Consider the following 22,500-nt stretch of genomic DNA (forward strand, 5'->3'; position numbering starts at 1 on the left):
AAAAAGTTAATGTTATTGGGTATGCACAAGGAAAAGCTAAAACATTTCAGGTTTTGTACAAATGTGTTTTTGTTTAACTACATGTAGAATGACAAAAAAAGAAAGCAGCAACATAAGAATAGAATGGCACAACGAAAGCAACAATGTCAAAAAAGCATTGGACAGTGCATGCATGTTTAGATCGTTTTCATTGCAACGCAACAAAAAAATATTCGAAACCATTAAATAAAAGAAGCCAACAACTTGAAATGTTGTTAGGGCAAAATATATAAACCTCTCCAATTCTCAGGTCTGTGCGGTACATGTACATGTATAGTTTCTGAGTTATTAATTTGCTGAAGCGCTTTACACGATGCGCCTGGTCCACCAACATGGTGGCTGGTAATCAACCAAAACACCTGGAGTTCACTTTGCCAAAATTTAATTTTTGCTCATCCTCAACCCTCATGTAGATAAAAATTCAGATTTTCATTTTGTAATTTGATGATGTCACTGTGAAAACCATCCAGACGCCAATTTTTATGTTGCTCAAATTACAAAGATGTACAGTGTATCCTTCCCTGGTCAAGTCATGATCACTTCCATGAAAATTCTATTGACTTTTACCCATAAGGGTTGAAACGTGCAACGGCCCCTTGTGTGCTGGGAAACAAGCTTCTGAATATTCAGTTTGCTAAGTACCATATTTGGAACAACAAGAGCGAGGAGTTTCCAAATATGGTACTTAGCACTGAAACATTCAACCAATCTGTTCGCACTGAATATTCAGAAGCTGTAAACGTGCGTTACACATTTCAACCCTTATGGGTTTCTGTGTAAAAGGAGAAAATTTCATACGTAAGGTGAATTTAGTTGACAAAATCATTGTATAATCTATATGAAAAAAAAAATGCTATATGAAAAAAATTCAGCCCATCTTAAACAACGTTTTTGTTCCAATTTGCTTAAAGTAAACACTGTGCCTTGCAAAACATGTCACATTTTTTCCATGCTCCAGTGATTTTCTGTCTGTGATTCACTGTGCGGAAAAATGCATGTGTGCAAGTGAATATTTTGTCCAAAGAAACTTAAGATCAATTGTGGCTTGTATTGGTCACCAAGGAATATACTACTATGTGAGTTGGGTTCAATGATTAGCGTATTGTATGCAAATCTGGTAATGAAATGTCCCAATAAATTTTTTTTTTCACAAAGTGTTCACATGCACGCAATGAACCGTGTCAGGCGTCACCATCACCTGTGGCTATAGGCTGCTTCGGAAAATACCATAATACTCTTGTTTGTACCCCCAAATTTTGCATAAGCATTGTTTCCAGTTTCTTTTGGGACTTACAATGGTCCCAAGAGAAAACAAAAACAATGCTTATACAAAACTTGGGGGACAAACAAAGAGTATTATAGTGTTTTCTGAAGTGGCCTATTTCAATTCTTTATTAATAGTTCGTCTTGCAGAGAAGAGTACATGTAGTTATTTCCCTGTGGAACTGCCAACATTTGAATGGAATGTTGAAATGCATGCACACATACACTCTACACCTCCCCCATCCCCCCACATTCACAAGCTTAGTACTTCTCAGACACAAAACTGAGCAACAACAAGTGATTTCAGTAGTGCTTAATGTCTAGTGATACAGGGATGCTATTGGGTTGCCAGAAGAGGCCAATAACTCTACATTTTGAGGGACATGAAATTGTACTGTTGGACAGCAAGGTGTTTGCCTTTGCCTTACTTGCTGCCAAAAGGCAGTGCTAGTAAGGGTTCCCATTTTGTTTGTGTAGTGGTATCATTCTTCCATATTATTTATAAATATGTGGTAAATACATGTATTGTGTTTTGAAATCTGCACTATGAGAGGAAATATTTGCTTTTCAAAAATCTGACATAGATTTGCAGGTTGTTTTATCTGGTATTGTGTCAAATGAGTATCTGCCTGAAGAGTGTCTTCTACAATTCCACATTCTTAGGTTGCATCAAGACCCTTTTCGACCTAAATGCATGTATATCAAGTGGTGTGATGAACAATAGTTTTGCTATGCTTTTCTTTCAACTTAAGAAGGCTCGAAAGTGTTTTCAGTTGAGTGCACACATATGCAAATGTTCTTTTTTTCACATCATACAAAGAAAGAGTTTCCATTTGCCTGGGGCTAGCAGGTTTTAGCTGTCACTTGCCTGGGTTTACATATAAACATGCATGTACAATGTACATCTAACATCCACCTGTTTTTTTGTATTAATTTTATTAATGGCAGTCATCCTGGTACCAACTGGGCAAGCTTGAAAACTGGTTTTCTTTGTACTGGGTAATGAAAGAATGTAATAAATTTATTTTCCCAAAATGTCCAATTTATTACTGGGTTGCCTATGGCAAACCAGTCGAGGTCTGCGTTGATTTCGTCGTTTTTACTGGGTTGCCAAACCCAGTCGGAATCCCGGTTTCATTTCGTCGGTTTTTTTGTTATTTTTTTCCGTGTCGGGAAAAGTCTTGCCTGTCACTCCCCTGCTAAGTGGTGTCTTTGTGCATAAAGTCTTCTGTGCGTATTTTGTTAGGTTTGAGGGGGCTGGGGTAATGCGTAGTTTGCTCTGCACAATTAACCTGTAATGGCGTCGAAAGTCATTGTAACGCAAATGGCTTTTTAGTACATCTTTAAAGAAAATATACCCACATGGAGCTCAGGAATGGAACGTCAAGACAGGCGGTGAAACATAAAGATCTGGAATCTTAAAAAAGCGACGAGCAATGGACTTCGACAGCGTGAATCTTTCGCCCGTCGAGCCGAAATCAAAATATGCTGTACCTCTAATATTTCGCCAAGGTGGTGTTACGTACAACACTGAAACCAAATGGAAATTTCTCTGGTAACTTTCGGGTTCAACAAAGACAGAGAAGGAATCGAACACCACAAGTAGATCTGTGATCTCTGTTGTGTGTCTCACAGTGTTTACTGAAGCCGCATCTATTTAAAGTTTGCCTGTTTGTCTGGCAAGTAACATTCATTTTGTACTCAACTCTGCAAAGGTTAAAAAAAAATGGAAATGTGGCAGTGAAAAATTACTTGAATGAAAGCTTGTTGTCTCTTTTGTGCTTTATTATTTACGGTCAAGGTTCTTTCGAAAAGGGTTGAATGTGAACTGTCAGAAATTTATTTAATTGCGTATGCTTTGTGATTGTGTGTTTCGCTTGCACGCACGCAACTGAAATAGGAAGGGTTTCTTGCCTCTTATAGCAAATATGTTGCTTGTTTCAAGAAATGTTTCGGTGGAAAATATTTCAGTGAAATTTCCAGCTTTTGTAAATTTATCATGTTGTGTAATTTTCGAGCTTAGCAAATTTGCATACATGTGCTGAAATGTGATACGGGGAGAATTTTTGTGGTCACGCGTAAGTCACGAAAATAAACAGGTCTGTTGGAAGCGTGCTTGAGTTTCAACAAAATGACCCCCAAAATCGGCAAAAGATTGTGACGCTGATGAATAATAAAGTAGCTGCTATTACCAAAACGATGGAATTACCTGGTGATAAATAACCTTGTCTTGGAGAGTAAATTTTTGATTTTCCAGAAACAATGGTCAACCTCTGAGAGTTGGGCGATTGTGATCTTTCTGTTGAATTTGCACATTTCTTGTCAAAATTTATAACAATCGAAAGAAAAAGAAAACTAACAAAAACAAAAATCCGGTAGCTTGGCATCATTTGATACAGATGCTTCACTGTTTCGCGAGTAAACATGCCGCGGTAACTTGATCACTGCGCCCGCTGAATTCGATGTGCGATTTACTCGGTGCAGCCAAACTTGTACAATTACAACAAAACAACTAAAATCTCCCAAACTGTTTTCCGCTGATGGTAACTTTTTATATTCGTGGTTCAAAATTAATGTTGTTTTCATGTCGTAGATTTTGTTACCGAAGGCAAAATATTTTATGCTCGATCGACCTTCCTGAAACTTCCTTCTGCTCTTCTTAAAAATTGTGTATCCATATTTATTTACTTTTACTTCAATATCTGTTTTGCATAAAGCAAGCTAACAAAATCTGTATCTTGCTTGGTTCGCATTTGATAGCATTAAAATAGAATTTTCGGTCCTATGCTTCTGTTACTGAGTGGTATATTTCTTAGGTCGCTCAGCTTTCAACTTTTGTTTACAAAGCTGTCAGATGCTGTCAGTGCACGCTTACACTTGTGGTGGAAAGAAGTTGCATGATCAACATGTCAGCCCAGAAGCCAATGTTTCTCGATTCCCTTTTATTTTCTTCAGTCTCTCTGGGTTCAGTACTTTGCTAGTAACCACATGTCAATTCACATGGACAGAATATTGAATGCCAAAGATCCAAACGAATAACATTGGTAGAAAAGTGCGCAGCATAAAATCGAACTCAGCAAGAATTCTTGACAACGATACAAACAGAGTTTATTGATACTGAGATCAAAGTTCCATATAACTACGTGTGAATCGAACCACGTGTTTGAACTTATTCTTGATTATGCCGTAAGGTAGTATACCGTATGTCGTATGCTGGTTCGAACTGAAATACAATAATGAAAATAGAAGCTAACTTAACTAATATATTTTATAGCAAAGAGGATAAAACGATATAAACGACGAAACTAGTTAAATGCGGTAAATTCTGTAGCATGTACTACTTCTATTCTGGCTTGAAACGCAATAATCCGCTGTGAACTAGCACAAAACTATAAAGGGATAACGCTATACGATACTAATCTTGGACGTAATTACGATATAAGATGAACCTAGCTAGCGAGGAAAGAAAACTGTAACGAAGTGTCGAACATAAAGGCGACTGACCGACTTAGTGCGATATAAAGGCTATTTATAGCTAGTAAAAGGACTTAACTATACTGAAACGAATAACGATGAAAACTAAAAACTATCCTAAGAAACCAATAAATAGATTACTCACTTTGATTTGCACACGCACTAACTTGACTTGATAACCACGAGTGTAGAGAGAAATCTATGGCCCAATGCCGAGTAGATGTTGACGCAGTGAAGTCTACACTAGAACTAACTAACTGGGAAAACCCTACCAAATATGTAACCAAGAGAGCACGTGTACGAAACTTAGCGGTTTGGGCTATTTCCCTAACGGAAATTACAGTCTAGGGCTGGTTCACCGCAGTAGATTAAAAAATAACAACGCATAGCTAGAAAATGATAATAATACGATAACATTACCGAAACAAAAGCCCGCGGAAATTACTAAACCGAAAACATCGTGTTTCAAACCAACATTCCGGCCCCTTAAAGGCGGTACTGCAGATAGCCTTTACAAGAAGAAAGAAAGCAGGGTTTGAAACACGAGGTAAACTAAACTATACCTACTAGTAATTAATTAATTGATTGATTACATTACATTGTCTAACAGAGTTCCATAATCCACCAATAAGGATAGATTATCAGTGTTCATAATGTTCTTGGTCACTGTTGCTTGATACAGCAGCTGCCTCCAGTAGCACAATCTTGTCGATGGGTCGAACAAGCTCGGATGTACTGGTCTTCACCTTGACGGAACGTACAAGTCCATCGTTACGACTGGCATGTACCTCCAGGATCCGACCGAGTGGCCAGGAGTTGCGGGGCTTGTTTTCATCCAATATCAGAACAAGATCGTCCTCTGCAAAGTTTCTCTGCTGTTTGGTCCATTTCTGTCTCTGCTGCAGCGACGGGAGGTATTCACGAACCCATCGTTTCCAGAATATGTCTGCCAAGTACTGTACTTGACGCCATCTGCGAGTGTAGTAGTTATCATGTTTCGTGAAGTTCCCGGGTGGGACTACAGGACCTGTCCTCAGCAGTAGCAGGTGGTTTGGTGTCAGTGGTTCTAGGTCACGTGGGTCGTCTGACAGCTTCGTGATCGGTCGTCTGTTGATTATAGCCTCCACTTCACACAGCAGGGTGTTGAGGCCCTCGTCGTCCAGCACTTGCTCTTTCATAAGCGCTTTCATGACCTTGCGAACCGTTCGTATACATCGCTCCCATACTCCGCCGTGGTGGGAGCCAGCAGGTGGGTTGAACGTCCACTTGACATTCCGTTGGAGGAGAAATTCGTGAATTTGTGAGTGGTTCCAATCGTTGACTGCCTCTCGTAGTTCGCGTTCTCCCTTCACGAAGTTTCCGCCGTTGTCTGAGCGCATCTCTTCTGGTTGACCTCTTCTTGCGATAAATCTGCGCAGAGCATTGATAAAAGACTCTGTGTCCAGTGATGATGCCACCTCTATATGGACTGCGCGGAGTGTGAGACACGTGAATATCACGCCATAACGCTTGACCTTAGTCCTTCCGCGTCGGACTTCGAACGGTCCAAAGCAGTCAACCCCTGTATAGGTGAATGGCGGTTTCGAGGGAGTTACTCTGTCCTCGGGTAGGTTTGCCATTTTTTGTTGGGCCAGTGGTGCCTGACGTTTACGGCAGCTGAAGCAGTCGTTGAGAACGTTTCGCACGGTAGATCTTCCGTTTATTATCCAGTATCTCTCTCTTGTGAGCGACAGTGTGTATTCTAGGCCCGAATGCCCAGAAATGAGATGGTAGTACTGAATAATGAGCTTGACCACGTGATGCTTCTTTGGAAGGACCACTGGATGCATTGCATCGGTGTTGATTGGCGCTCGCTGAAGACGACCACCAACTCGGATGAGACCTCGCATCAGGATCGGGTCAAGGTTGAATATGTTGCTGGATTTCTTTAGCCCGTTCTTTCTTGTCGGGGTTCCCTGTGGTTTTACTCGTTTGAGAATATCTTGCTCTTCCTTGAAGCATTGGCTCTGAACGTACTTGATGATTTCAAATTCGGCGTTGTTCAGTTCTGCTATGGTGATGGGCGTGGCAGTGCTGGTTGACTGAATGCTGACCGGCTCTCCTGCCTTTCGTTTCTTGCTCAAACAAGAGAAGTTTGACTTGAAGCGCAGCATCCATGCTACGAATTTCTTGAGATGGACCCAAGATGAGAACCGTTCGAATATTTCTGAGGTGTGATCTCGAGCAGTAACTTGACTCAAATACGTAACTGAGTCTTTCTTGACTTCTGGGTCGTCATCGAGAATGGTAGTGTTCATATCAGCAGGTCTTTTTGGCCATGTGTCGCTGGGCTGACTAAGGAATTCTGGACCATGCAGCCAGCGTTGAAGAGAGTCTGCTGACACGCCTCTTGAAGCATCGTCGGCTGGATTGAGTTGGGTGTTGACGTATCTCCACTGAGATGGAGAAGACGCGTCGTGTATCGTCGCGACCCGATTGGCGACGAAAGTTTGAAATCGCTTGTCCTGATTTTCCAGGTAACGCAGGACACAGGTGCTGTCTGTCCAGAAGAATGATTGATTGATTGGTAGACTTAATTCCCCTCGAGACATTTTCTCTAGTCTTGTTGCAACGACGGCTGCTGATAACTCCATTCGGGGAACTGTAACTGGTTTGATTGGCGCAAGTCTGGCCTTTCCCATAACGAACGAGCATTTGACGTTTCCACCTGCATCCATGATTCTGAAGTAGGTAGCTGCTCCGTATCCCTGTTTTGATGCATCAGAAAAGTGGTGCAGCTGGCATGAGGCGATCCCACCGAGTTCTGGAGACTTGAAACAGCGGTCAACTGTGAGCTGCTCTAGCTTGGGTAGCTCCCGCAGCCATGCCTCCCAGCGATGAATGAATTCGTCTGGAATCTTGTCATCCCAGCCGTACTGATTACGGCATAGGTCTTGCAGGATAAGTTTCGCTTTCAGAATGAATGGAGCGACGAATCCCAGGGGGTCGTACACTGAGCTGACGATGGATAGTATGCCTCTCCTGGTGGCAGGTCTGTCTTTAACTACGATGCTGAAACCAAACGTGTCGGATGACACGTTCCATTGCACTCCTAACGCTCTTTCAACTGGCAGCTTGTCGAAATCTAACCCTTTAACTTGTGCAGCTCTTTCAGACTCCGGCAAGGACTCGAGTACTCCTTTCGAGTTCGACAACCATTTGGTAAGCTTGAATCCGCCTCTTGTAAGGAGCTCTCGCAACTGGTCTGCGATGGTTACAGCTGCGTCTTCAGTGGGAACTGACTTTAAGCAGTCATCAACATAGAAGTTTCGTTCAACGGTCTGAATGGTTTCAGGGTTGAAGTCAGCCTCGTTGTCTTGGGCTGTTTTCTTGAGTGCGAAGTTCGCGCAGCTGGGAGATGATGTTCCTCCAAACAAGTGGACTCTCATTTCATATTCTTCGGGTTCGCTGTCCAGGTTACCGTCGGGCCACCACAGGAACCTTAGGGCGTCACAATCGCTCGGGCGAACTCTAACTTGGTGGAACATCGCCTCGATGTCCGACATTAAGGCGATGCGTTCTTCTCTGAATCTCGAGAGGACACCAACGAGCGAATTGGTTAGGTCCGGCCCCTGTAGCAGCTGGTCGTTTAAGGAGGTCCCATGGCATTTTGCTGAGCAGTCGAACACCACCCTGATTTTTCCTGGCTTTTGGGGATTAAACACTGGGTGATGTGGGAGGTACCAGTGGGTTTTTAAAGGTCCCAGTTCCTGGCTTGTTACTTTCCTGGCGTAGTCTTTGGACAGAAGGTCGTCCATGAACGTCTTGTACTTTTGATAGACCATTGGTTCCTTTAGCAGGCGCTTCTTCAGGTGATTAAGTCGACGTTCTGCTAAAGGTCTGTTGTTTGGAAGGCGTGGTGGGAAAGACTTCCATGGTAGGGCCATTTCATAATGGCCGTTGACTAACTTCACCGTTTCCTCCATGGTATGTAAAGCTTTGCGGTCGTTAAGCGACATTGACGTTTTTGTTTCGTACAGGGAGTCGTTGAATTCTTGATTGCAAAACTCCTTAAACCGTTCTTCAAGGGTTTTGTTTGCTTGTAGAAAGTTCACAGTAGACACTTGGGTGGTTGTCGGTCTTCCCAATGGACCATTGAACACCCAGCCTAAGACTGTTCGGGTAGCGAAGGGACCACCATCCTCGCTTTGTCGGATTTCTCTGGGTTGAAAGGCTTCTGGTACGTCACTACCGATTAACAGACCGATCTCGGCGTCTATGTGTGCGACATCGATTCCCTTTAGATACGGCCAGCGGTCAATATCCTCTTGTTTGGCGATGGCCTCTGAAGGGATTGGCAGACTTGGTCTAGAGTAGACCTTCGGGAGCTGAACCGCAAGGCTATCACTTAGATGGAAGGCTTCCAGACTGACCAGGGAGCATTCGATTGGGTCATTTTCGCCCTCCAACGTTGTAAGCGAGAGCGTTGTCTTGGCTCCCTCGAGGTTGAGCTTTCTCAGAAGGCCTTCGGTGCAAAAGGACGTGTTTGACCCAGAATCGAGGAACGCGTACGTCTGAACCATCTTATCTTTGCCCTTGGCTTTAACCCGGACTGGGACGATTGCGAGCCCAGTGACGGAAGAACTTGAAGTTGAATAAGTGTTCCGGACGTAGCCATTGCTAGCTGGACTGGGAGTGGCAGGCGTTGGCTCAGCAGTTTCGCCCTGGTCCCCGTTTGGACTATCTGCTACAGTTAATGTCGTGGAGGCGTTCGTGCTGTCTTTTGGATGGAGGAAGGTAGAATGCTTTCCACTGCATCCTTGAACTCTACAGAAACTCTCCTTTGGGCAGTCCCTAACGAAATGGCCAGGATGAAGGCAGTTACTGCAGAGTTTCTTTTGGTCTATAAACCTCTTCCTCTCATCAAGCGACTGCTTTCGGAACTTGTCGCAGCGTGAAAGCCAGTGATTTGAAGGGCAGAGCAGACACTTGGGCTTAGGCTTCTCAATAGGTGCCTTTGAAAGTGTCACTTCCCCATGGGTCGAGAAACCACCCGACTTTGGCGGTTTCCTCTGGGGTTTGCCACTCGGAGGCCGCACCTTGTTCTCGTTGAAGATCTTGCCGAATACTGGATGGGTGGCGGCTCTGGCTCTTGCTGTCACGAACTCCATAATGTCCTTAACAGTCACATCCCTTTCTTCTTTCTCGACAATGCGGTCAACGGTATCGCGCCATTTCAAACGAATGCCGTACGGAAGTCTGTCGATGATCTTTTTCAGGTTATCTGGGTTATCCAGCTTGTTGAGGTACCCGATTTGTCTGAGGGTATTAACACAGCTTGTTAATTGGATTGAGAACTGCTGGAGCGCTTGGCCATCCTCGGCTTTGATGACTGGACCTCCGATAAGTCTCTGCACGTGCGCCGCGGCTATTTTGTAGTTTTGGCCATAGCGATTTCGGAGCAATCGTTTGGCTTCGAGGTATCCTTCCTCTTCTCGCATTGATAGACAGCTCTTCATCAGTTCTTTCACAGGTCCAGACGTGTACTGTACCAGATAGTACAGACGGGAGCTGGGACTTGGAGTTTTTCTTTCGACGAGATTCTCGAAGGAACGCACGAAATCGCAATATTCGATCGGATCTCCACTGAAGACCTGCATATCCGGTTGGGGTAACGTAAGGGACATCACGCCTAGTTGTTGCTGCTGTACGAGCTGCTGCATAGCGCGATTTTGCTGTTCTTGACTTTCCAAGAGGCGATGAAAGGATTCCTCATGGAAGCTACCATTTTGGAGGCTGGTTGGTAAACGTGGCGGGTCTGGATATCCTTCATTGTAAGGCTCAACGGAATGCGAATTAATCGGGGTTTCACTAGGCTTATGAGAATCTTTAGGAACTCCTTCTCGCGGCGTAGACGCATTCGTGACCTGTGTCGGAGGCCTAATTGACTGATCTGGCTGGTGGGTGTTACGTGCGCCGCGAATAATTGATTTTCTAGTATCATCCGCTTCCGCTTCGATTTCTTCATACACTTTTCTCTCGGCCTCGGCTTCCGCTATTTCGGCTTGAAGTTCTATTTTGGCTTTCCTTTGTCGAAGTTTTAGCTCCTCAAACTGCAACTCATGCAAGCTTGAAAGATTTGCGGCTCTTGCTTCGAGCGCTGCCTTTCGCGCCGCTGATTTTGCCTTTGCGCTGGCTGAACTCCTTGTTGAACTGACGGCAGAACGCGTACGGAGGGACGCGCGTGACCCGGCGTTACTTATCGAATCATCGGGGCGGATTTGGGTTCTTTGACCTGTCAACAACCTTTGGGCGTCAGGTGCCATTAACCATGACGCAATCTCTCTCTCGAGCTCAGAAGCTAATTCCAGGAGCGAGGCGTAATAATTTTCAGATTCTTCTCTTTCCGGTTGAGATTTAATTTGGTTGTGGTAAGCCTCGTGAGCAATTTTGAATTGTTCCAATACTTCGTCCAACTCCATTTGGACCTGTTGAACAATGTCGGTGGACTCACGTGCAGCGAGTAACTCATTCAGTTTATTGACCGTTTCCGTCACGTTAGTTTCTGCCAATCTGCGGGCGGCCTTTAATTGATCGATCGATGATAGCGGATTAGCGGAAGCCATTGTTAAGATCCTCGATAAATCCGATTAATTGCGGTAGACAACAAAACGACAACCTTGGGTTGAGTTGGCTGACAGATGCCAGAACTTGTCGCAAATGTGCTTCGGAGTGATTGGCGTGAAGATTTGTCAGCGAATTCTTCGAATTCCTTCACGGCAAATCAAATTCGAACTAAATGTCAATTCACATGGACAGAATATTGAATGCCAAAGATCCAAACGAATAACATTGGTAGAAAAGTGCGCAGCATAAAATCGAACTCAGCAAGAATTCTTGACAACGATACAAACAGAGTTTATTGATACTGAGATCAAAGTTCCATATAACTACGTGTGAATCGAACCACGTGTTTGAACTTATTCTTGATTATGCCGTAAGGTAGTATACCGTATGTCGTATGCCGGTTCGAACTGAAATACAATAATGAAAATAGAAGCTAACTTAACTAATATATTTTATAGCAAAGAGGATAAAACGATATAAACGACGAAACTAGTTAAATGCGGTAAATTCTGTAGCATGTACTACTTCTATTCTGGCTTGAAACGCAATAATCCGCTGTGAACTAGCACAAAACTATAAAGGGATAACGCTATACGATACTAATCTTGGACGTAATTACGATATAAGATGAACCTAGCTAGCGAGGAAAGAAAACTGTAACGAAGTGTCGAACATAAAGGCGACTGACCGACTTAGTGCGATATAAAGGCTATTTATAGCTAGTAAAAGGACTTAACTATACTGAAACGAATAACGATGAAAACTAAAAACTATCCTAAGAAACCAATAAATAGATTACTCACTTTGATTTGCACACGCACTAACTTGACTTGATAACCACGAGTGTAGAGAGAAATCTATGGCCCAATGCCGAGTAGATGTTGACGCAGTGAAGTCTACACTAGAACTAACTAACTGGGAAAACCCTACCAAATATGTAACCAAGAGAGCACGTGTACGAAACTTAGCGGTTTGGGCTATTTCCCTAACGGAAATTACAGTCTAGGGCTGGTTCACCGCAGTAGATTAAAAAATAACAACGCATAGCTAGAAAATGATAATAATACGATAACATTACCGAAACAAAAGCCCGCGGAAATTACTAAACCGAAAACATCGTGTTTCAAACCAACACCACATGCCTTCTCAAGGGGCTATTTATCTAAGACTTCTACCATGGCGCTACAATGATAGACAATACCAAAACAATATCGTGTAATGTTAGACCTACATATTACGCAAAGACAACTGTCAACATGTCATCCCAGAAGACAATGTTTTTCACTTCCCATTTATTTTCTTCAATCTTTCTGGGCTCAGTACTTTGCTAGTAACCACATGTCTTCTCAGGCTATTTACCGAAGACTCCTACCATGGCACTACAATGATAGACAATACCAAAACAATATCGTGCACTGTTAGAGCTACAGATTACGCAAGGACAACTTGAATCTCCTGGAAGACAACACACAGCTCAGTTGACATTATGGAATAAATCGCTGTGTTACTTCACTACCACACGTAAGCAATGCGTGTCAATTTTTTTTAAAGAGGACAGGAATTTCTTCTTTCTGACAAATGATTAATTAATAGGCCGGTAGCCAGGTTTTTAACCTCAGAAAAGGATCTGTTTCGTCGTACGAACGTGTGAGAACCTGTGAGCCATAGGGACTTTGCTGGTATGACTTCTGGTATGATCAAAAATAAGTCACAAACAGCAGTGATAAACATATTGAACTTGTTCATTTTAACTATGACTTGACGTTTCGTATGTGCTCTACATACATTTTCAAAAGTAACCGTTGAAATTTAAAACAGCTGTTTATATATAAAAAAGCGGATGAGGGGACTGGAACCTAGATTAAGCAAATACTTAACAGTAAAATATATAATAATAATAATTATAATATTAATAAAAACAGAAAAGATTAATAAAGCATCAGCATTTCACTTCCGACGTTGACGTTGAAAGCTGGGTCAAGTTCTTGAATAAAGAAGGTCTCTTTTAATTTACAATGATAGTCAGTTTTGCCCTTCGCTAAAATATCAAAATGATCCCACTTGATGTTATGTCCAGTGGCCTTGACGTGGTCAGCAATGGCTGAAGTATTGTCATTTTTAGCTAGGGCCTTAAAATGTTCGGTTTTTCTATCGTGAAGCCGCCGTTTAGTTTTACCGTTGTAAAAACCATTACAATCCCAACAATTTGCTCTGTAAATAACTCTGGATTGTTGTGAACGATTAATACGGTCCTTGTAAGGAAAGAAAGATTTTATACATCGAGTGGTATGACTTCTGGTATGACTTCTGAGTGACCCCCCCCCCCCCCCCAACTTGAAAAAAAATGCGTGGAACGCTGCACGTACCACAGGCAACCCAGTGTACCCTCATGGAGGGTCTAGTTTAATTTTTTTCCGTGTCGGTAAAAGTCTTGCCTGTCACTCCCCTGGTAAGTGGTGTCTTTTTGCATAGAGCCTTCTGCGCGTTTTTTCTTAGGATCGAGAGGGTAGTGGAACTGCGTAGATTTCTCTGGTGGACACAGTAGCCTGCAATGGCGTCGAAAGTCATGTAACGCGAAGGGCGTTTTAGTGGATCCTTAAACAAAATATACCCTTATGGAGCTCAATAATGGAAAGTCAGTTGGATAAACTAGGCAGGAATCTCAAAAGCGACGAGTACTGCACTTCGACAACAATCTATCGCCCGTCGAGACGAAATCAAAGTGAGCTGTATTTACCTGAAGTACATGGTAATTTGACACGATTGAGTTTCTTGTCTTCACGCACGCAATGAAATAGGAAGAGGTTTTCGCCTCTAAGAGCAAATATGTTGTTTGTTTCAATAAATTTTTCACTGGAAAAGGATTCTGTGGTATTTTCTGCCTTTGTGAATTATAATATCATGTTGTGTATTGAGGTTGAAATGTGATATGGGAGAAGTTTTTTAGTATTGCTCTGTAAGCTGAAAGGGTTCACAGGCCTGTTGGAAGCGTGCTTGAGTTTCAACAAAATGAGCCCCAAAATCAGTGAAGAATTGTGACGCAGTTGAATAATAAAGTAGCTGTTATTTCCAAAATGATGGAATTACCTGGTGATAAATAACGTCGTACGCGTCTTGGAGAGTAAATTTTGACTTTGCATAAACAAGACTTGGGCGATTGTGATCTTTGTTTTGACTTCGCTCATTTCATTGTCAAACTTTATAACACTTGACAGAAAAAGAAACTTACAAAAACCCGGTATCTTGCAATCATTTGACACAGATACTTCACTGTTTGGCGAGTAAACATGCCGCGGTAACTTCATCACGGTGCCCGCTGAATTCAGGCGATGTCACTTTCGATTTTGAGATTTATTTGTGCAGCCAAAACGTACAATAACAAAATTGAACGTTGCAAAAATCCCCCAAAATGTTTGTCGCTGATCGTAACTTTTTATATTCTATATTCACGGTTCAAAATAAATGTTGTTTTCATGTCGTAAATATGTTATTCTCGAGCGATCGTCCTGGAAACTTCCTTCTGCTCTTTCTAAAAACTTTGTATCAATATTTATTTACTTTTGCATCAATATTTGTTTTTGCATAAAGCAAGCTAACAAAATCTGTACCTTGCTGAGTTCGCATTTGTTAGCGTTAATAGTATTTTCGGTCCGATGCTTCTGTTTTATGAGGGGTATATTATTTTGGTCTCCCATCCAAACACTAACCCCGCCCAATAGGGCTTAACTTCAGTAAAACTTCGGTATTACAAAGCTGTCAGATGCTCAGAGGGCACGCTTAAACTTGTGGTCAAAAGAAGTTTATCAACATGTCAGCCCAGAAGCCGGTGTTTCTCACTTCCCATTTATTTTCTTCAATCTTTCTGGGTTCAGTACTTTGCTAGTAACCACATGTCTTCTCAGACTATTTACCCAAGACTTCTACCATGGCACTACAATGATAGACAATACCAAAACAATATCGTGCACTGTTAGAGCTACATATTACGCAAGGACAGGTCTGTTTCGTCGTACGAACGTGTGAGGACCTGTGAGCCAAAGGCCCTCGTCTGGTATGACTTCTTAATGATCGCCCAACTTGAAAAAAATTGTCTGGAACGGTGCCCGTACCACAGGCAACCCAGTGTACCCTCACAGAGGGTCTAGTTTTCCCTTAAATTTTATGATGGGTTTTCTTTGTCCGCTGGTCTGCCTCAACCGACCATACACACCTAACACAACAAAAGTAACTTGAACAAAACTTTTCTGTGGGTCATTTCTGTGGGTCATGCTAATCATGCAAAAATAACGTAGTCAAACCTAAAGTAAAAGGGGACACCCTTCACTCTAGCTGCAGAACTATGATATAGCATTCCCTGAGAGTGACTGTTAGCTTAAAATATCATGAAATGACCTTACATTTTACCTTTACCATTAGTTAACAATTGATAACCAAGATACACCTAATAAAATTATATAGTAACGATAACAACTTGAGCATTCAACTTTCCGAGCATTAAACATTTGCTATTTTTGTCTAAATGTTGTACAAACTAATATTAGTGGTCTGAAACATAGAACATATTATAAAATGTGAATGGTTGAATGAATTCCACCAAATTTGAGTATTTGAGTGAGTAAAGCTCCAGCACTTGACTAAGTAGCCTGGCTTCTGGCTGTTATACACAATTGTGGTCTCATTCACACAGAAGCCCTTCAAGCTAATCCTGTCAAGCCGACCACATGCTGGAAAGGTCAGACCACAACACCGGGAACACTGTCCGCTACTCTTTTCGAATAGTGTGTGGGATCTTTAACGTCCCACAGAGTTAATGAACAAGGGTCCTTATCCGAGAAGACTAGAGAGTCTAACCATTTGCAGATGTAATCACAAAGGCAGCACTTTCTCCGCAGTTATTTAAAGACCCTGAGTGTTGGTCCGGCCGGAGTTGAACTCACGACCTCCCGCGTGACAGCCCGGTGCTCAACCAACTGAGCCACCGGTGCGCGCATATCTTTTCACATCAGACTTAAAAGGTGGTCCTTATATTCTAATTTCTACCCGTTTTAAGGCTGCTACATGTACAAGTGAGACCTAGGCATTGATAACCTCTTGCTTTTTATTTTACACCAATTACTGGGTGGAAGCATCAACAGTCAACAATTCGCAGTAACTTAAAGTTTTTACACAACAATTAACTTTACAAAACAGTCAGCCAAATAGTGTCACTTGAAACAATTAGGTAGCTTTTCTTTCTGCTTTTCTTTAACCACTGGTACACTTGTTCAACTTTGCTCAGTTGTGGTAAGGTAAAAGGGCCAACACCAACAATAGCAACAGGTCCATAAAACACATTTGAACTGTGGACTCTGTTAATGTCATCATGTCTTGGCCAGTCTAACACTTTTGCTCCACTAGAAAGTGCACAGTGCAGGAACTTGAAATCAATGAAAGGACCATCAGGACTTCCCAGGGCTCGGCCAAAGTAGTATGCCTTCTGGTACCCAACAGCATAATATGCGTTTTTCTGGACAGAAGGCTCTATGAAGCTCTGCAGCTCTTGCTGATGTAACTCTAAAATCATGTGACACCTTACTGGTAATGGTAGTGAATTTATATAGCACAGTTTCTATTAGCATATTCAAATGCACTTTACAAGCTTACATTGTTGATCTGCTTGGACACCTGGCAAACATGCACAAAAACACACCACAATCAATACTGTTTTCCTGTTGTGGAATGTCCTTTGCTGCGTTTGTCAAAAAGCAGTACTGGCAATGTACAGAGTAATAACCCAATAAAAGGTGTTAAGGTCGATGGTTGTGAGATAAAATTGGTTGTTTTCACTGATGATATGATGACATATATATGTCATACACTGTACGTGTACTTTATCTTTCCATTCTGATAGAAACTGTTCAGGTGATTCCTTAGAAATACATTTAGAACTTGTCATAGACTTACTTTGCACACTGTTGTATAATGTTGAGGAGGTGATAAATAAAAAGGGGGATCACCGTGATGCAACTGAAGTTTCAGCACATTGTTATGTTTGTTTGTTTGTTTGTTTCAATTTGATTGATCTCTTCTCAAAGAATTTAACCTAAGTGATGGTACATTGTGACGCTCAGTATTTCTCCATCTTGGAACATGTTAAACTTGTATTTTGATTACTATTACTATATATAACTACAATCTGAGCTTTCTAAATACCACAACTACGTATAAAGGAAGTGCAAGTTTTACTTTATTGCAGTAAGACCAAGTCAATTTTAAAATTTTCTCTTGAAATTGTTGGTCCCCTTTATGGAACAAAAGGTAGAGTTTCAACTGTCTGCACACAATGGGGAGCAATCTGAACTTGAGGCTGTCCCTTTGTTACTGTGAGTTTCGTACTGTGATATTCTGATGTTTTTGGCAATAAGAGGAAGATTCAACAGGTTACGATGTTCCATGCTCTCGCAATAAGTGTACATGTATCAGTTTGCACAGATAAATGTCCTGCTTTGGGGTCTGTTTGGGCTGCTTATCTCTGGGATCTTTGCCCAATGTCATCTAGGCTTTGCCAACCACTACTTGAACACCTCTTACATCCAGTGTAAGAAGATGACATTTGCTTGTGGTTGATCCATTGATGGTTACATGCTTCAACGCCTGCAGAATTCCCTTTTTTATGCCAGAAGGGAGAAAGCAGGGCTCAAATTTAATTTTTGGATCACTAACTCTATGGATTAGTGGACATCTTTTTTACTAACCAAATTATTAAGTTTGCTATCCAAGTTCACAACTTACAATATCTCAAATATTGAACATTTGGTTAATAATGACTAGAACAAGTTAAAGAGTAGTTGAAATTGCATGGTGACCTTCAAAAACATTGACAATTAAGCACTTTATTTCCCTCTCGTTTGCCTTGAAGAGATCGGCATGATTTAGGTAGTCAAGAACAGTACGTCTACAGCACATTCTCTAAGTATTCCTCCGAAAGTCTGGTGTACATGCTCTTTGTCCTGAAGTCCACCACTGTTGAATAGCTCTCTGGGGATGAAATACATAAAATGAACAACCATTGATTGTTATCCTTAGCAGCATGTTGAGAATGTCTGTCTCGAGACAGTATCTCAATTATTCTTCACTTTTTTCATTGCTGAAAATCCTTGCTCCACAGTTGCTGTTGCAAGTGGCAGGATGAGTATTATTTCCACAAGCATCAGGATGTTGGGAAATTGATCCTTACAGGCAGTGGTAGAGTAGAAAGTAGTAGAAACCTTCTAGTTTGGGAGATATCCCATAGTAATGTGGGGACAAAAATAATAGATAACATTAACATTATTTACAAAGAAATACTATCCACTAAATTCTAAAAGTAAGTCATATATACATGTATATAAAAACCATGAAATAAGAATTGAAGAAGTCAATTAAGAATTACAATGAGCACAGCCCCTGCAGCCATCATCTAACAGAGAGCTAAGGTCACGCTTACGTACACGGTTTTTGAAACTGGCTAACAAAGTAACTGATCTGTCTGTAGTTGTCAGTTTGCTCCATAATGTGGGTCCTAAATAGCGCAATGAATGTTTGCCATAAGTTACTGTGTTATACCTCAGGGAACTGAAAAGTTGGACTGTCTTAAATTATTGGAAGAGTGTTGCTCCTGAAAGATGTTACAAATATTCAAAGAACTTAGGTTGTGTTTGACTTTGTACATCAAAATGCATATGACTTGTAGACGGCTATTTAGTAACGTAGGTAACTTAGCTTTCTGCAGCAAACGTTCATAGGTGGAGTGTTTGTCTTTGTAAACAGGCTTTAGACCTCTTTGTTGTACCCTCTCCAATCTGCGGCAATCACTAGATCTGCAAAAATGCCATATAAGATGGCAGTAGGTTAGATATGGTAGAATGGCTGCTTTAAAAAGTTGTAGTTTTGCGTCTGTTGGAATCAAGTTGAAAACTTGATTAAAATTCAGTGAACATTCTCTGCCATAAAATGAGAGGATCTAAATGCCTAAATCTGTTTACAGTGACACAAGCCTTCAGAGCATTCCACTCGACAGCTACTGAACCAAGCAATCCACTTCTGCCTCCCCACATGCTGCTAGGTCTTCTACAGATTCTGTCGAAACCCTGGGATCAACAATACTCCCAGCTGCACGAACTGGAGCTGAATCCAGGCTTTGAAATCTGGAATTGAAAAGGAAAGGAAAGGAACTTTATTTAAGTGTCTCGTAGATTTAGCGCTGGAGCACTAATTGAGGACACTGTAAAGTGAAATTAACAATTAACACAACAGGTCAAATGTTCAAATGTTGGTTTTTGAGGAGAGGGGAAACCGGAGTACCTGGAGAAAACCTCTCGGTGCAGAGTAGAGAACCAACAAACTCAACCCACATATGACGCTGAGTCGAAGAATCGAACCTGGGCCACATTGGTGGGAGGCGAGTGCTCTCATTACTGCGCCATCCCTACACCCCCAAGAACCCCAAGAACTAGATGATTGTGTTGATCATCCTCTGTTGGTCCCTGGTAGAAGCATTCAAGTCATTTGGCATTCGCTTAAGAGTTACACCTTTGTAAATGTGACCATCTCCCACTCCATCAGACCATCCTTTGCAGCAGATACAACAATGTTATCTCTCTGGAAGAGCAAGCTTAGAGCCTTAAATACTGCCAAAGAATCAAGCATTAAGTGATTGAATGGGAGATTTCTAAAATTGCTTAACACATTCACTGTCTTTCTTGCTCTGCCCCTCATTTCTACACTGCTGGTGTTTTCCAAATAAGCGTAGATAATGCTGAAACAAACTCTTCATGATGACAGTAAGAGCCCTACTCAGGGTTCTCAGTAGAATTTTGTACAGCGGTTGCTGTGGTAGTTACAGGCGTAACACTGCTAGTGGGGTCCGGGGCATGCTACCCCGGGAAAATTTTGATTTAAGATGCTCAGAAATGCTTTTTCCTTCATTTTGCGGGCATATTTTCTCATTTTCTCCAAACAACTTTGAGTACATTTTGTAATTTGTTCAGTAGCTTTGAACACCGGAACGTTACTGTTGAAATTATCTCTTATCAAACTAAAAATTACACTGCAATATTCAATGAAATATTAACCTGTAATAACAATGCTTTGCTTTCTGAGTTAATGGCATTCATTTTATACAAAAATAATTATTAGGTAACCATTCCTCTCCAAATAGGGGCACCCACTTACAAAAACTAATTCTCAAGGCCACACTGACCCAGTAACTGCTATTATATCTAAATGAGAAAGAGTATAAGATAGCCCAAATATTTGTTAATGAATGAATCTGAACAACGAAATTGATCTAACTCTTCCCCACAACAGCAGTGATTTACTGTGTTCTTCACTTTCTTTCAGTTTGTTACTATTTACTGTGATTTGTTTACTGATTTAACTGTCATCGTCACTCTCATCTGTCCCATCCTCTTGCTCACTCTCGCATCCAGTATGACAGAACTGCACAAGCATATTCTTCAACAGTAGAGTGCTGTGATCAGCATGAATCATTTCTACCTCCAGTTGATCTTCGAGTTCCTGTACCCTTGCTTCTAGTTCAGTTATACTGGATCGATTCTGATCTACACTTATGTGCCCTAAGCATTGCATTGGCCCCATCAGAAACACAAGACTTCATCTTCGAAATGTCAAGAGAACATTTTTCCAGGATACCTTCAAGGGATTTTGCAAGTGCTTTACCTGTAGCCTCAGACAGATGTTCTGTGTGCAAAAACTCAGTCCTGCTTTTCCCCTCATGGACATACTTAACAAATGTGACAAACTGTTGAAGAACAGAAACGTCTGTCACTTCATCAACAAGACAGGCAAAAAAGGTTGGACTTATTCACTCTTTCAGTTACTCTGTCCTTCACAACTTGCCCTAGAATGAGAAACATCTCTTGCAGTGTACCTTCCCCAGTATATGTAAAATGTTCGAGGTTTTGTAAACCTGCCCGTTCCATCAAGTTTAAAAGGGACAAAAGTTTTGTGTTAAAAATCTCTTCTTTTGCCAACCAGTAGATGGACATAAAGACTTTGTTCAAAACTTCATTTTCACATTGCTTCTTTGATTCATGCTCTTTCTGGAGAGGGAAATTGGCTTGAGATGCTCCTTTTCAATTGCAGAAATGCAGCTGAATGGCTTGAGTTATCATTCTAACACATGGTTGGTGTTCCACATCCCAACATTTTCTTGGAAGGCCAGCCACCAAATGCCAGTAGAAGGCTCATAGACATCATGGTTTTCAGATCTTTGGAACAACCATCCATGCTGAAATTTGTGAATTCGACTTCCCGAGGCCGTAGAAGCTTTGTTAAACTTAAACGCACCACCTGAAGGATCTGAAAGAGAATGGCAGTCCTTTTCCTTGCCTGTATAATACGTATGAATTTGCCCCTTCTGCTTATCCAACCTGGACAGTGATTATAGGATTTCCTCTTGAGGGATTTCGGATGGACAGTTGTTGCTTGGGGGACGTTTTGACAAGGGGTTTGAAGCTGATGATTTGTCATTGACCTCTATATTTTTAGAAACATCATTTGTGCCAACAGGTAATGCTTCAGTTTGCCTAGAGGTCCTGTAAAAATTATTTTACAAATAGTTTTAAAAAGCTGTAATAAATACTTTTTAAACTATATTAGTTTTAGTTTCTGTCTTGTTTTCAACTTTCACTATATCCTCAATGAACTTTTTGTTGTATAAGAATAAAATTGCCATTGTGCGAACAGTTAGTGCCACAAAGTCTGGAATACTAATTAAATTTACAGAATTTACTCTTCCTGTGTACAGTGTTAATTTTGTTGAACAGACCAACTGAATTCGTCGTTACAGGCAGTATTTATTTTTTCTAATCCCCAACGTTTTACTTGCAAAATGTATCTTGTTCCTTCTTGAGAAAGGTCACCAAACATGAGTTAACAATGCTTACTTCAAACCGCTAAACCAGAACAACCTTTACACCGGTTTACAGCGTGACAGGACACCGGCAATACCCTCCTCAAATAATTTCACTATTAAAGCGAGGTCTCGAAAGTAAATAGATGAAACTGGTCTCTTTTAAATCTCTTTTGAACATGCTATGACACTTTGCGAAAAAGTTCAGTATCCCTGGCTGGTCG

General features: G+C 41.4%; 1 protein-coding gene and 1 long non-coding RNA gene across 2 annotated transcripts in view; one reads left to right on the forward strand and one right to left on the reverse strand.

Moving 5' to 3' along the window:
- The window catches only part of LOC137992846 (uncharacterized), a 42,437-nt gene that overhangs the window by 3,782 nt on the left and 16,155 nt on the right, over nucleotides 1-22,500 (forward strand). The window lies entirely within an intron of this gene.
- Nucleotides 5,418-13,024, reverse strand: LOC137987351 (uncharacterized). Its single transcript, XM_068833708.1, has 2 exons — nucleotides 12,186-13,024; nucleotides 5,418-11,789 (listed from the first exon to the last, which is right to left on the reverse strand). Exon 2 carries the CDS (start codon nucleotides 11,379-11,381, stop codon nucleotides 5,418-5,420), a length of 5,964 nt encoding a protein of 1,987 aa, XP_068689809.1. The 5' UTR covers nucleotides 11,382-11,789; nucleotides 12,186-13,024.

Source organism: Montipora foliosa, chromosome 2 (assembly GCF_036669935.1).
Source record: "Montipora foliosa isolate CH-2021 chromosome 2, ASM3666993v2, whole genome shotgun sequence".
In the NCBI taxonomy this organism is placed as follows: Eukaryota; Metazoa; Cnidaria; class Anthozoa; order Scleractinia; family Acroporidae; genus Montipora; species Montipora foliosa.

What these genes read in the sequence shown, in the direction of transcription:
- LOC137987351 (XM_068833708.1), bottom strand. Translation starts at nt 11,381, where the DNA reads ATGGCTTCCGCTAATCCGCTATCATCGATCGATCAATTAAAGGCCGCC.